This window comes from Arvicanthis niloticus, chromosome 13, assembly GCF_011762505.2.
Source record: "Arvicanthis niloticus isolate mArvNil1 chromosome 13, mArvNil1.pat.X, whole genome shotgun sequence".
Lineage (NCBI taxonomy): Eukaryota > Metazoa > Chordata > Mammalia > Rodentia > Muridae > Arvicanthis > Arvicanthis niloticus.
In genome coordinates, this window is record NC_047670.1 from 42,333,300 (window position 1) to 42,349,243 (window position 15,944).

Genomic DNA, 15,944 nt, shown 5'->3' on the forward strand with positions numbered 1-15,944 from the left:
TTGCAGTTTTTTCCAATGGAGTGTCAATGAATAAAATAATGCAAATCACTGAAAGGAGTTCTTTGCTGTAGAGCTAAAGTATATCAATCACACTCCAGTGTGGGCCCCACGTCTAGAAGTAGTTGATCAACCCAAATCAGATTCCATGGTGTGATATAGTATAGTATGGCATGAAGTGTGTGTGTGTGTGTGTGTGTGTGTGTGTTTGAGAGAGAGAGCAAGTAAGAGAGAACTGTTTTTGGTCTTGTTTTTTAAGAAAGAGAGAGATTATGGAGTAGATGGGTAGGGAGATGGAAAGGTATGGGAGGGGTTGGAGAAGAGGAAGGACTATCATCAAAATACATTACATGAAATTTTCAATAAATAAAAATATATAAAAAAAGACTTTAGAAAATAAAGACCAGCAGAAGCATTGGCTAAGTAACTTAAGTCTTCAAAACCTGACTGAATCTAAATGTACGTAGCTAGTGATGAAATGTCTGAGCTCTCTGGGGAATGACTAGAATCTCCTCTTAATCATTTCTTTAAACTCATTCTCTTTCTCCCCGCTCCCCCGGCCAACTCACCAACAGAATCCACAATCACATAGCCATCGCTTGAGAATAATTTCATTTCAGCTAAGACTCAAGTCCAGGCCTTAAAAGGTCTAAAGTTTAAACAAAACTCAAGACTTACATCTAAGCTGAAGCTCCTTATTCCTTGTCCAAGTTCCAATCTGCTCTGGTCCATCTCACAGTTGGGTTTTGCCTGGGAGACATGTGCAGTCTACTCTCACTCTCCTGCCTCATCTGCTTTTTATCTCTGTGCCCACCATTGTGCCTGGTTGAATTCTCCAGCCTTATGTTTGTCCTGAGAGGACAGGTAGGAGAAGTAGGTGAGTATCAGCCATGTGACCACTGCTCCTGCAACCTTGCTAGTACTGCCTTTCTGTCCAGACAATGCTACATTGCTCCCTTCTGGGGTGGTCAACATGGTTAGTTGATCTTTCTGGGATAACTCCTGAGCTTCTGACATTGCCAATTCAGGCCACAGTTTCTTTTGAGGCTGCTCTCTTGGGTAGTATCCCTTTAAGATACCTCAAGCCTGGTTCCTCCTAACATCGGCACTTAGCCTGTGAGATAGTCCCAGATAGTCACCGTGTGAAATGCTGGCACTACCCCTCTCTCATGATCCCTGTCCTCCAGCTGCTGCAACTCACTAAGGCATCTTTCCCACTCTTCACAAAGCTGAGAGGGAAGATGCTCATCTCCCCTTCCTGTAGCCTGTGAATCTCAATGGTTTTTTTCCTAAAACCTTGGGGGATGGGGCTGCTTCTTTTTCCTCCCCAACTAAGCCAATGACTCAGTAATAGATCAGATACCCTAGCCTACATCATTGAGAGAGCTGAGTCTAAATCCACAGATGGAATGTCATGAAGGTTTTCACAAGCAAGACAAGAAGTACAACAATAAGTTTTACTACATTAAGGTATCTATAGGCAGATGTCCCTAGATAGCTCTGGCTGGCCTGGACTCACAGAGACTTCCTGCCTCTTGCTTCCCAAATGCTGGTGTAAAAAGAGTGAGCCACCATCCCTGGCCACAGTAAGATATATGTCGACTACATGCAGACTTCAGGGTAGCAGACACCACTGAGGGTGACAAGGGGAACACAACACAAGGGTACACAACAGGCTTCTAGCATTTCCTTTGACAGTTCATTATTTCTAAAAGATCTACTGCAAGCATACAAATGACTGTCACTTATTCTGTCTGGGTGGGGAACAATAGCTTCTTGCTTAATTGTTTATTAAACACTTGTATACATCTGAAATATTTTTAATTATTGTTTTCTCAATAAGAAATATATTATGTAAATATTTAAAAGTATATAGAATCAACTCAAGTGACTATAGTTGTGATTCACTTAAAATAAATACTGTGAAAAATTTAGATTCATAAAAGATGAATTAGAGGGTTATTAATCACATTAAAAAACATTTCACTATGTAACTCACAAAATAGAATGTTTCATGATGCAATCAGAATTATTCATTTTATTATTGTATGATTTGCATTTAACTTTTTAAAACTATTCCTGCCTTTGAAATCAAGCTACACCTGTTAATTCATCTTTTCTGTACATGTTTAGAGAGATTTCTCTGGATAATTTCAGATGCAAATGCCAGTTGATAGTTAGAAAAAGCAATTTTTCTAAAGGAAGAAATTCTTCAAGAATCATCATCATGGGATATTCATATCCATCCCAGCCAAGCTCACTGTGATGTTATGTCCTGGAACACAACTGATGCTGTGAAAACATTGGGGAGGAAACACTGCTGGTGTTTAAATGGGAGTTAACAAGAATGCAAATCACTGATGGACGCACCAAGCAGTGTGGATGTCTGTGTACCAACGCCCATCAAAGCCTGGGCTGCTCTTCTTCTTGTCTTCACTTTTATTTTCTTCTTCAAGTTTCCTCTGAGCTTCCTCTTTCTCTTTGGCTCGTCTGAGGCAGTAAGCTTTTTCCTGCTCTCTGACTTGCTGTTCAACTGCGGCATAGTTCTGCAATGCCTGGATCCTTTCGGAACGCTCTATTTCTTTGCCATCCAGCCACTTAAACAAAAAACAACAGACAGTACAATTATTCAGTTCAGCTAACAAGGTGATGCATGCCTATAACACTAGCACTCAGGTGGCTGAGGCAGGAGGCGGGGACTACAAGGCCACACTATGTCAGCTTGCAAAGAAGGAAAACAGAAGGGGAACAAGTAAAGAAAGGAAGAAGGATTGTCCCCAAGGTAATTTTGATTAATGTAGTTTTAAATTAGAAATAATAATGTCTTAGCAACAAAGAATTAAAGTAATTAATGAGAAATCAGAAATATTGGTCTAAACCAATGCTTATTTCACACAAGTCATATAGTTTACAAAGCACCCTTACTGGAAATCAGTAGGTCTTCTGTCAAAATAATTAATGACAAGCTCTCAAAATATTTCTATTAATTTTATAACTGCTCACTATGTTAAGTTGTTGGTGCTTAAATCAAATCACAACTCCCAAAACAATAGTATTCTCTAAGCCTCTTCTTGGAAAGAACTTTACACAAGGAGCTCCGACCCAAGTCGGCTCCTGTGCCACCCTTGGCTACATTAACAAAGTATCCATTGGTATAGACAGTGTTTACATGATAGTTATATAATTTTTCCAAATTAAAGCGTAAATTAGAGGGTGAGAAGATGGCTGTGTTAATAAAGTTCTTCCTGCACAAACATGAAGACTGTGTTCTACCCTTTGTATCCAGCACAGTGGAGCTGAAGACAGGTAGACTCTGGAGCTCTTAGGCCAGCCAGCCTACCTTAATTGGTGAGACCCAGGTCCCAGTAACAGACCCTGAATAGAAACAAACAACAAAAACACACAAGGTGATCTTGAGGAGGAATAACACTTGGATTAGTCATCTGACCTGTATCTGCATACACACACACACACACACACACACACACACACACACACACACACACACATGTGCCCTGACATGAAAACACAAATGCATACATACATTCCCCCTCAAATACATATAAGCAAAAGAGAAAAACAAAAATGCTAACTAAACTGCAAAATGTCAAAACTTCCAGTATAAAATGATCTATCAGCCCAGCCCCATCTCACAGAAAGAGGTAGGGGGTTTAGATTGATGATCTTGACCAACAAGTCCTTGGTGCCTGTGATCCAGGCATTGTGAATGTCACCTCATCCGGTCTAAGGGACTTAGATTGATATAGTTAAGAATGTTTGATGAGCAGAGAGCTTCCCATCGAGTTACAAAGAGCCTATAAGTAAGAAAGTTGGGAGCTCAGGCACAAGCTTCAGAGTTGGAGAAGAAGGTGAAGACTGGGGATGTTGAAAATCCAGGAAGTGGCCATAAACACAAAGGTACGGGTGCCCTCTAGAGGTGGCAAACAGCAAGGCACAGGTCTGTCTATGCCTCCTCCCTCCCACCCTCCATGACTAATATCCCTGCCAATACCTAGATTTCTGCCCAGGGAACCACTCCTGACCTCTGACTTTCAGAACACTAAAGTAAATTTGCCTTGTTTTAAGGCACTAAACTTACGTTAATCCGCTGAAACAGGATACTATAGAGTACATTTAATGAGATACAAATTTAGTGAAGTGTAAAATTTCCAACTACTGGGATAAGTCATATTACAAATCAAAATGCTAACAAAGAGATTAGGAAACAGGTTTTCATGAGACTCATGCAGCTACTATGCAGAAGCTGTAGGTTTAGTTTTGAGCATCCTGGCAGCCAAAGTAAAAAAGAAAAACATTATTAGTTAGATATTTGACTTTCACTAGCTTTAATTTTAAGATGTATTTATTTCTGGCTTTCATCTAGTATTTAGCTTGGAAACATATCTTTAAAGTGAAGCATCATAATGGATATCTTGAGAAATATCCAGGCTATTTACTGAAATATATTAGAAGAGTGCCAGGCTTTTCAGAGACTCTTTTTTCTAGCATCCTTCCATGAAGACTGAGGCCGTGTTAATAAGTTCACCTTTAGCTGAAGCTATTACTTAAGGTAAGAAGCAGCTGTGGTACACTTTCCAAAGGTGACTCAGTTTGTGCTAGAGTTAAGGACTAATCAAGTTGAAAAACTGAATAAAATCATGGCATAAATAAAATAAATCCCTGTAACAAGATTATGTAATTTTCACATAAATATTAGTATATTTATGTAAAGGAGATCATAAAATATTAATGTAAATATGGACTAGACGTTATTGGATTGGACTGAGGGATTCTGGCTAAATAGAATCCTTTAGCCTAGGAGTTTGATAAACACTGGGAAGCAAGGTGTTGTTCTTGGCTATATCTGGAGCACATTTGCCTATTTGATTTATAAATTCTTTATAAATGTTTTAAAATGTTATTTACTCAGATATACTGCTTTAAGAGCAGGACAAAAGATTTCTCTATTGCCTTCCAAACTAGAGATTGAAGATTCCTGGTAGACATTGTCCAAAATTGGGTTACATTTTCTCCAAGTTCAAAAAAGGCCTTCTAAGCTTGCCTAGAGCAGCAAGGGCAATGAAAGCTTTAGCATTTTCTGAGCTTCCTCCAGGCAGGGTCCCCGCATCTGGGACAGCAGTGTGTTCATGCTTAGTGATGATTCCTGTGCATAAATTCATGCTTAGTGATAACTGTACATGGGTCCATACTTACTGTTGGTAACTGTGCATGTGCCCATACTTACTAGTGATAACTGCGTGTGTCTGTGCTTACTGATGATAACTGTGCATGGGTCACTGCAGAGAAAAGCAACTGAGCTTGTCTCAGGGCTTCATTGAGATCCTCTATAGGAACAATCAACATCTATCTAGAGATGAGTAAAATATCCCAGAAAGCCTGCAGCTCACAGATGGGACTGTTAGTAGCACTGTGCTGTGTGCTACCAAGGTCAGTGCGCACACACTAACTAGAATGCTGCAGACCTTGGCTCTTGCAACAGATTTTTTTCTCTTTGTACTGCCTCTGTTTTAAGAGGCTGAGTTGAAGTTGTAATGCCAGGACCTCAACATCTGACTATTTGGAGGACATAAGGACATTGTAGGTGTAATTCATTTGGGGAAAAAAAAAACATACTGGAGTGCCGTGGCAATATCATATAACTGGTGTCCTTACAAAGAAGATTGCCATAGGAAGGAACAGAGGGCTAGGAACACTGTGAGAAGACTGGGGCATAGGTCAGAGCAATGAGAGTATGAGTCAGAGAATGCCAGGCAGCCCCTGCTCAACCTATTAGGCAGAAGACAGTCCTAGACTTTTCCCTCACGGACTGAGAGGGACCCAACTCAGCCCAGTTTTCTACAACTTCACCGGAACCATTTGTTCTCCAGAGCTATGGGATAAGCTATGGTATAAATATGTGATTTAAGCCACAGGTAGAATGTGCATTTTCCACAGTTATCCTAGAAAAACTACCGCCACAGTTCCTTTCAGACACACCTTACAGACTCTCAGTGGAACAGTACCTAAGATTTCAAAGTGGTTTGCTTCATTCTTAAGTATCAGCAAACACATTTACCACCATTACTTTTCACATGTACTGATGGTATTCTGTAAAACCTAAATGAAGGCTGCCTCCTGAAAGACGTGATCCAATGGTTTACATTAATTCAGAGCAGCAGCGGCAGTGTGCATGGATGCTTGCACGCAAACGTGTGTGTGTGTGTGTGTGTGTGTGTGTGTGTGTGTGTGTGTTGAACAGTGGAGGCTCAGAGTCAGTCACAGGGAGTACAGGGCCCTTGTGTTCCACTTGCCAGATGTGTCAGGCCAAACAATTAAGAAAGGGCGATTCTGTAAGCCCCAATGTCCTGTCTCTAATGTGCTTCATTGTCTTCTGTGTGGGTCTGGGGCATCAATGACCCCATTCCTAGAGTACCTTACACCACTAGTGGCCATTTTCAGTACATAGTGACATCTCACAACTCTGCCCCGGGCACAGCAGCATGGAGAAGCCCAGCTGTGGTGATCATGTGGTTCCCAGTCTAACCCTGATTCCTTCAGGCAAATGACTCACAGCCTCGTTCTGTATGATCCATGTCTATCAAGTTCTGCTCCACACCACTCATTTTCTAGGAAGACCTTGTGCAATGATGACCATCTACCATCTAGATCATGTGTTAAAATGATTTACCTCTTATTCTAGGTTCAATTATCCAACTCATTTGCATAGTCTAGGAAATTTTATATGATAAGATATCTGGTCTAGAATTTAGCAGCCTGTGATTTCTCAGCCACAGAAGACACTGAAGATGAAGGACCAAATACCCTCTAAGAACTAAGCCAATGGATGCCACAAAACCACTGTATTCCTGCATTCTTGTTACAGAAGCCTAGATCCACACATGGGCCAAGAACTTTGGATTTGTGTGAAAACTAATATTCACCCCTTTACTATTCTTATTGCTGGAATCATATTTTTTTTTTTTACTAAATATTAGGTTAAAATTATTCCAAATAATAATAGCCCTAAAATTATTAGATTTGGGGGATATGGTGGCAAAATACAAGCTTATTATGATATACAATTTGGTTTTAACCCTTGTCCCTGACTTATAATTTTTTCCTCAAAGTGAGTCATAGAAAAATCTATAATGTCTGAGTTCAGGGGATCATAGCAAAATTCTCTAGCGCTGGGTAGCTGGCTCAGTTGGTATGGTGCTTTCCTCACAAGCATAGAGACACAGATCTGATCCCTAGAGTTCACATAAAAAATGCCAGGTATGATTAGTCGCAGCATTAAGAGGAGCAGACTCAGGAAGGTCCCTGGGCTTCATTGACCAGCTTGTCTAGCTTAATTGGTGAGCTCTAGGCTAATGAGACACCTTGCCTCAAGAGTGGCGGAAGGTATCCCTGAGGATGACACTGGAATTGTTCTTTAGCTTTCACACACACACACACACACACACACACACACACACACACACACACAAGCTTTTGCTAGACATAGACTAGAACAGAACAGGACAGAACAGAACAGAACAGAAGAGAACAGAACATCAATCCTCAGGTGAATGTCCTGAAGCATCACCCATGGGCTTTTTAGATATGTAAATCTTATGCTCGATGTCATTCAGACCCAGCTCAGAAGTCTTGAGGATGGGGTCTGGCAACCTATTTACTTTGGTTTGATTGTCTGACTATCTTTGCAGTTTTGAGACAGGTCTCATTGTATAGGCCTGGGTGACTTGGAACTCACCATGTAGACCAGACTAGCCTTGCTACAGTCCTGTTTCTTCTCTGCCTCTTAAGTTCTGGGATCACAGTGATGAATATCAGTAATAGTGAAGGGTGTACTTCAAAAGATGACTCAAGTGGTCAGAAAATGGTTATGTTCAGCATTTTGATGAGACAGCAGAGAGATCAATGACTTACCTTTTAAAGATTTGTCAAAGTTTCAAAAACAACATCAAAGGGTTTGAAGTCAAATAATGTAACTTTACTCTCTAGAATATTCCAATGTCTGAAGCAGCAAATTCCATGAGGAAACCAGGAATTCCTGTGGTTGTTTCTTCTCATTGTTCTGTGTATTGCCTTCTATCTCCACCTCCCTAGCCCCACCTTTGCACCTTTCCTCTGAGCATACCTTTAACTGTTGTAAGGTCACCACCACAAACTGCCTGTAGCCCTCGAAGTCAGCACACGGGTTACCCATGAGGAACAGCTCCTTCAGATGAATATTGTGTGTCAGGGTTTTAACACTGCTAAGTTCTCCAATAAAATTTACAGTCAAGTCAAGTTTTGTCAGCCACTCACATCCTGTTGAGGAGGAAAAAAAGAAGACAAAAAAAAGAGGAAAAGGTGACATTAGTAATAAATTTGTACAGTACCTGAGAGCTTCAATAGACACTCTGATATCAGAACACAATAGGCACTTCTTTGATGGACCTACATATGCCTTTTTCTGAACTCTCTGTAGTTGTTGCTGAACTAGGGAAAGGCTAACCTGATTAACATGGCAGCCCCTATAGACTTGGTTCAGTAACGGCTTGTTTTCCTTGTGATTCAATGATGCTTGTGAGGATGACATGGCAAACTCAACAGCCTTCAGTATCTGAAGATTAAATCTAGGTGGCCAGTGCATTCTGGCTCTATGTAAACTTAGTTCTCCAAACTTCTATAGTTCCACCATACACCGTGCTTTCGATTATACTATTTTTCTGTTGTTTTTTGGTGGCCATGTCAGCAAACTGAACTTGACTTAGCTCGGTTCATAGCTCTGCAACCTTGTTTCAGTTGGTAAGTTTTATCCTATTTCTCAAAATTGTACAATGGAACTCAATTATTACATGATGGTTTTCCTTTCCCCTTCACCTTCCCTTGGTCTCAGTACCTGACTCCAACTTGTCCTGGGCGGGATGTCATTTACAAGGGCAGCTTATCAGTGGCTACATCACTGATAAGAATGGCACCCCTCCTCCCAAATTTTCTCATAAATTACTATCTGTGTAATTTCAACTATGAGCACTGTAATTTTGGTTCTTGCTAACTTTTACGTGAAATATTAAAGTAATCTTCTAAACCCACCTAAAACACGAATCTATAAAAGGGAGAAAGGAGGAAAGCTAGATCCATGACCGAGAGAACTCAACCCCTCGACATGCCACAAAGCAGGGAAGTGTTCAGAAACTGTCAAGAGCACATGGGGACATGGGGGTCTGTTTGGAAGAGCTGTTCTGGCCACACTTGGAACAATGTGAACATTAAACTGAACAGTGGATATAAGAAATAATGAACAGATAAATGCAGAAGGTGAGGTTCTTGATTAAAGTTGAATATCATCCAATGAACGTGCAATAATGGAACTGCAGGATCATTACTGACTATATTAAAACCAACATAAAAGTATGATAAGAGACAGGTTGTTCGCATGACTTCTTAATATAGTTCCATCAGTTGCTTATTAACTCAAATAGAAAATGCAGGAGCTATAAAGCAGAGTGACAAATTAGATACTGACTGTCCTTTGCTTCTTTTTGTGACATTTAGACATTCTCTAATGTTTAAATTCTCTGTATGACTTTTGTCCTTTCTGATATTTTCTTGTAATGTGATTGAATATTTATAACTTATCTTCTGTATTATCTGAGCTCCCTGGACACTGGGAAATTGTGTTTAAAACTGATTTGCTACTACATACATTAAAGTCTTTAGCATAATGCAAAAGGTTAAGACATATTTGTGAAAAAAGAAGGCAATGGTGGAAGAAAGAGAGGGAAGGGATAAAGAGAATGATGGAGGTAGAGGATGCATAGTGGGTGACAGAGCAGGTTGGACACCAGAGAAGTTTGTTAGTTGGCCAGATGGAAACTAAGGAAAACACAATTTTAGAAATAATGGGTCAGTCAAGGAAAGGGATCAGAATCTTTCAGAGCTACCAGATGACTGTTACTGTTGGACTGATGTCACACCCAGTACATCCATGTCATAAAATATGTTGGCACATACATGAAACTAGCTTCATGCTTAGTGTGTGAAAGTGGGTAATCATGGATGAGGAGACATGAGTATCTGAATCCATATCCCCAGAACACACATGAAATCTGGGCACTATAGTACTCAACTATGGTCCCATTTCTGGAGATAGGGTAAAAATGAGTAGATCCTGGGATCTCACTAAGCAGTTAGTCTAGTTTAAATGGCAAGTCCTTGATTCAATGCAAGACCTCACCTCAAACAGGGATATAGAGATAGCAAGAGAGATAAATGAGAAGGGAAGGGAAGAAAAGGGAAGGGGGGGGAAGGGGAAGGAGAGGGAAGGAGAGGGAAGGGGAGAGGAAAAGAGGGAAGTAGAGGGAAGGTGAGAGGAGGGAAATGAAGGGAGGAAGACACTACATGCTTACCTTTTACCTCCACACAGGCACACATAGACAAACGCTTGCACACATATTGAAATGCCACAGTAAAATTATTTTTATAACTCATGTATTTTAATGAAAACATTAAAGGGCTGAGGAGATAATGTGAGGGACCTGTATTTTGAATCCCCAAAATTCATATACAAAGCTAGGCATCACAATGAATGCATGCCTGTAACCATAGTTCTGGAGAGTGGAGACAGGTGGATTGTTTGGTCTTACTGGCCAGTTGGTCTAGCTAAAAATGAGTAAGCTCCAAATTTAATAAAAATGCCTTTTTCCATAAATATCAATAGAGGAGGGTATTTGATGACATCCTTTGACCACCATGAAAATATGGGCTTACATGCATATATGAGGACATACATGAATATAACATATAACAGTGAAAAGATATCAAAATGCTTTACAAGCAGAAAATGTGCTTTTTACCTATATGGCAGTGTCGTATCTAATCCCAACACTATGCCTATAAGAAAGAGATTGTGGTAACTGCTATTTAAGGTCAGATTACTAATGGTGACACTTGGCTCAATGATATTGCTTGCATCTTGGGAGCTAGCATCTAGTCCTGCTCTCTCTCCATGTGCCTGGCCTGATCTAACTGATAGACAGCAACCATAATGGAGTAATGCTGAGTCTCCCTGAGTACTGGGATGCTCACCAATGCATATACTGTACATGAATAAAGTATGTTCCAGTTGGGATGCAGAAAACATACATTAAGGCCTTTTCTTGGGACACTAGAACACTCAGAGGCCAGATGAAAACTCTGACTACAAGGATCCACTATCCTATCAGAGTTTTGACTGATGTAGAAGTAAGAGAGGAATCGTCAGTCATGTGCCCTGAAATTCTGACTTACAAAACCATGGGACAGGATTGTCTATTGAGAAACGGAGCTTCGTCTAGTTTGTTTCTTTACAATATTAGTGAATTGGAATTCTAAAGTATATGAAGCAAGAGATTACCAGTGTTCTCATAGCTCCTGAATGGCTGAATTGAGGCTTGAATTCAGATCTGGTCTCCTGAAAAGCATTTATGAACTGGCATATGGGAATCTCTGCTAGTGTTAGCTGCTTTACAAATATCATCATTTGTATCCTCATCATCATCACCACCATCATCTTCATCACCATCCTCTTCATCACCATCATCACTACCACCATCATCATTATCACCATCACCTTCATCATGTTAACATTCCTATGGTAAAGCTCTTATGTCAAACATATTTGAGTATCTATCTAAATAAAAGCATTCGTTAGCACCAAGCTGGAAGTGACCTACACTGGACTCAAGTTGAATCCACAATGGTGGAAAAGAATACTCACTTTTAAGACAATACATTTGGTTTGTTTTATCTTTAAGTTTAAACATGAATATTCTATAATCTTGGTTTAACGGTGTATTTGTTTCTACATATTACATATGTCTGTATTAAATTGTATATGTTCGTGGTAGTCACCCATGAAAGGGTATGATTAAAATTGGCTCAATGAATAAGTGAGCTGTCATGTAAAATTAACCTAGACTCCATTTCATAAACTAATATGAGTTTAAGACCAAAATCCCAGCTCTGACAGCATCAATAGTGTCTGATTGGCCCTTAATCCATAAACAATAGAGATGAGATGGGTAACAGAGAGTGTCAGAGAGAGGGGGTTTCATCAAATGTGGCTGTGCTGGAAGAAGCAAGTGAAAAGAACTGGCAATTCCAAGCCTAACATTGCAGTACTGACAGAGCTTTAAATTTTAATAGAAAAAAAAATGGGACAAAGGTCAAGAAGGGAGTATAAGTAAATAGTCACGGTCGACGTGAACACTCGCTGATTATGTTATGAGTTCTGGTGTGCAAGGTGATCTTAAGAAGTCCTGCTCACCCAGGGGGACAAGCTCTTTCCCAAGGACTGCTGTCCTGCCCACTCAGACTCAATGCTATAGCATCCTAAGGAAAAGCATTCCCAGTGCATGAGACATAACAAATCTGGCTTCTGAATGCACAGGATGTGATGTTTGCCCAACAGGATGACTATAAACTGAGTTCCTCAGGGAAAAGATGTACTTGTATTGATTGGTGCTGCTTGACTGATTAGAATGTCGTGACTGTGGAGACCTGGAATATGGTAAACACAAAACCCTATGGTCTCAGCTATCTCTAGTCCCTTCAAAGCCATTTAGCACTCACCTTCTGTGTCTGATCCAGTGTCTTTTCAACTACCAGACAGAACCTTCAGAATGTGTGAAATTAGCAGATCATGAGCTTTTAGAAACTCAAAGGCCACCAGACAGCATCAGAACCTGTAGCATGCTTCTCCCTGCTTTGTATAACCCACAGACCTCATGTCCCCATAACTCTTCTGATACATGACTTTATTCAGTGACATAAGAGGTCACGTACACTTTCACTATGAACACATGATCTGGGGAAAACATTCTGGGTTATTTCTAGACCATGGACCTCCTACTTGGTTCAGGATAAACAATCTCTTGCTACCTGTGAGGTGAGAACCATGTATTGTGCTGACACTGATATTACATTTACCTTGAGAGGCTTGGGAAAACATTTAGTGTTCTTTATCTTTCATGTAAGAAAAGGCTGATTTCCAAGATTCCAGCAAGAGGAAAATGCCATGGTTTGGGGTTTTATGAATGAAGGTCTCAGGACTGTCCATGTGTTCATAATAGTTATAAAAAAGTTTTCACTTTGCTTAGACTTGGCCTAAATGTAAAAAATTAAACCATGTTTTCCATGTCATAGATGACATGTCCCTAGGTGGCCAAACTTGACCGCGTATTCTCTGCCAAGGCAAGCATTCTCTTCTCCACCCTTTGCCTTCTATATTGAAAAAGACCATCTACTGACCCAGGCCTCACAAACACTTAGTGCCCTCCCTTTCCTCCCAGGTAAGGGCAGGATGGTTCCAGGAGAGGAGCATCAGGGACTTCATTCTATCCTGGTGAATCCTAAATGGAGAACAGAGAAGATGGGGAAGCAATACGAAGACAGGTTTCTTTGTTTTGCTTTTCCCTTCCTCCTCCTCTTCCCCCCTTTCTCCTCCTCCTCCTCCTCTTCTTTGCCATCTAGGAAAAGAAGATAGAGTGGGGAAAGGGCATCGTTCCATTTTTAACATTTTCACTGTAGCAGATGGACTGAATCATCCATCCATCTTCCTCTTCTCTCACATCTAGCTTTCAAACCAAAAGTACATGCATCCCAGAAAACAGAAAAGAAAGAAAAAAAGAAAGGAGAGAAAAAAGTCCCTTTTCTCTTTACCGTCCCCCTACACACTTCTAATCTTGACTAGCCTGTGCCCAGTTCCTCCCCATTAGGGCTGGGAGGCACAGTACAGAAGGGAGCATCTGCCTGTACAGTCAAAGACTGGTAGGACATTGCTGTGACTGTTCAAAACACAATAGCAACGATGTTGCCCTCTAGTGGTGAATGAACAGAATGTCAGTTAAAAGGGAAGTCCCAGGTCCAGCAACAAAAACAAGCCCTGGATAGCACAAAACAGTGAAGGTTGCCATTAACTTTCTGACAATTACATTAAAATGTATTACCATGAACATACATGCTGAGTAAATGTTGTCATTCTATTTGACCACAAGCTAACAGTGACAGAGCTGTCATGTACAACAGTAGTGACTGAGTACTCTTCTAAAACAGGCAGACAGTGATAGAGCCCTGAATCTCAGTACTGATCCTGGATTTGGAGTTCTGATGCTGGCAATTTTTCAGATTTCGAGGATAGAAATCCAAAAGGAATAACGTGTATTTATGGCTGTTGGTACGTAACTGAGATTATTCTTTCTGCATGGGGAGGCAAAGAGACTAGAACCCCTGTGTCCCAAGTGAACTCCTCCCAGTTTTAGCTATTGACAGATGGCAGTTGGGTGGCAGAGCAGCTTGCCTGCCTCTGCTCCACGCCCCTCACTCTGCAGCAGGACTGCCAGTCAACGTGCTTCACCCACTCACAGGGCAGGCAGCCCTGCCCCACAGAGGAGAGGTTGGCTAGGGAAACAACCTCACAACTGCAAGCCCACAGCAGCCACTGGACACACCAGAGTCTGTGTTTACTGTGGGACATGCAACTACTACCTAAATAAAATAGCATCGAATAGAGAGTGGCGATCAAGAGAAAGCATTCAGAGAATGGAAGAGATTAAAATCAGAGTTCTAACTACATCAAAAAAATGTTAGATATTTCATCCACCCAACAACATTTGCACCACAGAAAAGCAGCGATCAATACAGGGGTGAGTGAGAAGGTGGAAATTGTGGTCAAATCAAAGAGTTAATTGAAAATGAAATGAATTCTAGAATGAGAAAGAATTAAAGTAATTATTCTGGAATTTAAAGCTGGTGAGATGTCTCAGACTGCAGAATGAAAAGACAGACTGGTTTAAACAGATATGCAGCTTAGGAGGCATGGAAACTCCAATGAGTATAACCACATCTAATTAACAGATATGGGGGTTATGAAAATGAGATAGAAATGATTAGAGAAAGAAAGACATTAAGGAAAGAAAGGATATCCAAAAATTAAAAAGGAGGATGAAAAGGAAGATGAGAGAAAGAAAAAAATGTCAAGAATTCTTTATCTGGGAAACTACCCTTCAAAATATTTTTTTACAAGTTAATAAAAAACTGAGATTTTTGTCAACAGAAGATCTACTATACAAAAACACATTAAATGGTATCTTTGGGGTTGAAATGAAGACACGGGAGAGTAGCTCAAATTCATATGAAGATATCAGAATCATCCTGTCAGCTGTTGTGGGTAGGGCCTTTGCAGTCACAGTGGCTAATTCCAGGGCTATAAGCCACTGGGTGGCTACTCAGGTATCATTCCAGATACTCAGTCCTAATACAAAGCCTGTTACCACACAGGGTGGGCAGCGGGGAAGCACGGACAGGACAAGCCAGGCAGTGTGGACCAGCAGTGTGGACCAGCACTATCATTGTGCCAAGTGAAAAGAGCCACACCAAAGAATCTCTCCCTCCCTCCCTCCCTCCCTCCCTCCCTCCCTCCCTCCCTCCCTCCTTCCCAAACACCTACCAAAGAAGCAAGGACCCAAATGTCCATGTTTGGGCCTTGTGAGGCCAAAGTCAGTGACATCCTGAAGAGATGGATATTCAGAGGTAGAAAAATGTATCTGCAGTGATGCTGGCAGCCCAGCAGAAGACAAGGCAGCAAAAAGTTGAATTCATTAAAACACACATGTTCATGATAGTGACCTGATCCTTAAAAACATGTTCTCTACCCTCTTCAAATTCAAATACTAAAAGGCTCCTCAATAGAAGTAACTACATTAGTAAGTGGGAAAGGCATGTAAACTCATTTAGTTTCTACTTTTCCCCTCCTAGCTTACTTTTAAATGACTATAAAATCAGTCATTATAAATCTGTACTAATGGGTAAGTACTATATAAAGATGTGGTTTGTGGTGACTACAGCAAAAGGGAAAGACAGCACCATGAATACAATAGCAAGGTTTTGTCTACTATTGAAATGAACTTAGCATTAATTGG

At 40.6% G+C, this 15,944-nt stretch overlaps 1 protein-coding gene across 9 annotated transcripts in view; it reads right to left on the reverse strand.

Moving 5' to 3' along the window:
• Positions 1–15,944, reverse strand: part of Dnaaf11 (dynein axonemal assembly factor 11) — a 104,500-nt gene that overhangs the window by 72,602 nt on the left and 15,954 nt on the right. For 6 of the 9 annotated variants that reach the window (XR_013103313.1, XR_013103314.1, XM_076911422.1 and 3 more), the window contains 2 exons: positions 8,138–8,310; positions 2,368–2,594 (listed from right to left, as the gene is read on the reverse strand). Coding sequence is in view for 7 of the 9 variants with exons in the window: in XM_076911422.1 (XP_076767537.1) it covers positions 2,368–2,594; positions 8,138–8,310 (400 nt within the window). In the remaining 2 variants the exon portion in view is untranslated. Of the gene's footprint in view, positions 1–2,367; positions 2,595–8,137; positions 8,311–15,472; positions 15,581–15,944 lie in introns of all 9 variants that reach the window. The other 3 variants (XM_076911420.1, XM_076911418.1, XM_076911419.1) reach the window with 1 other exon arrangement.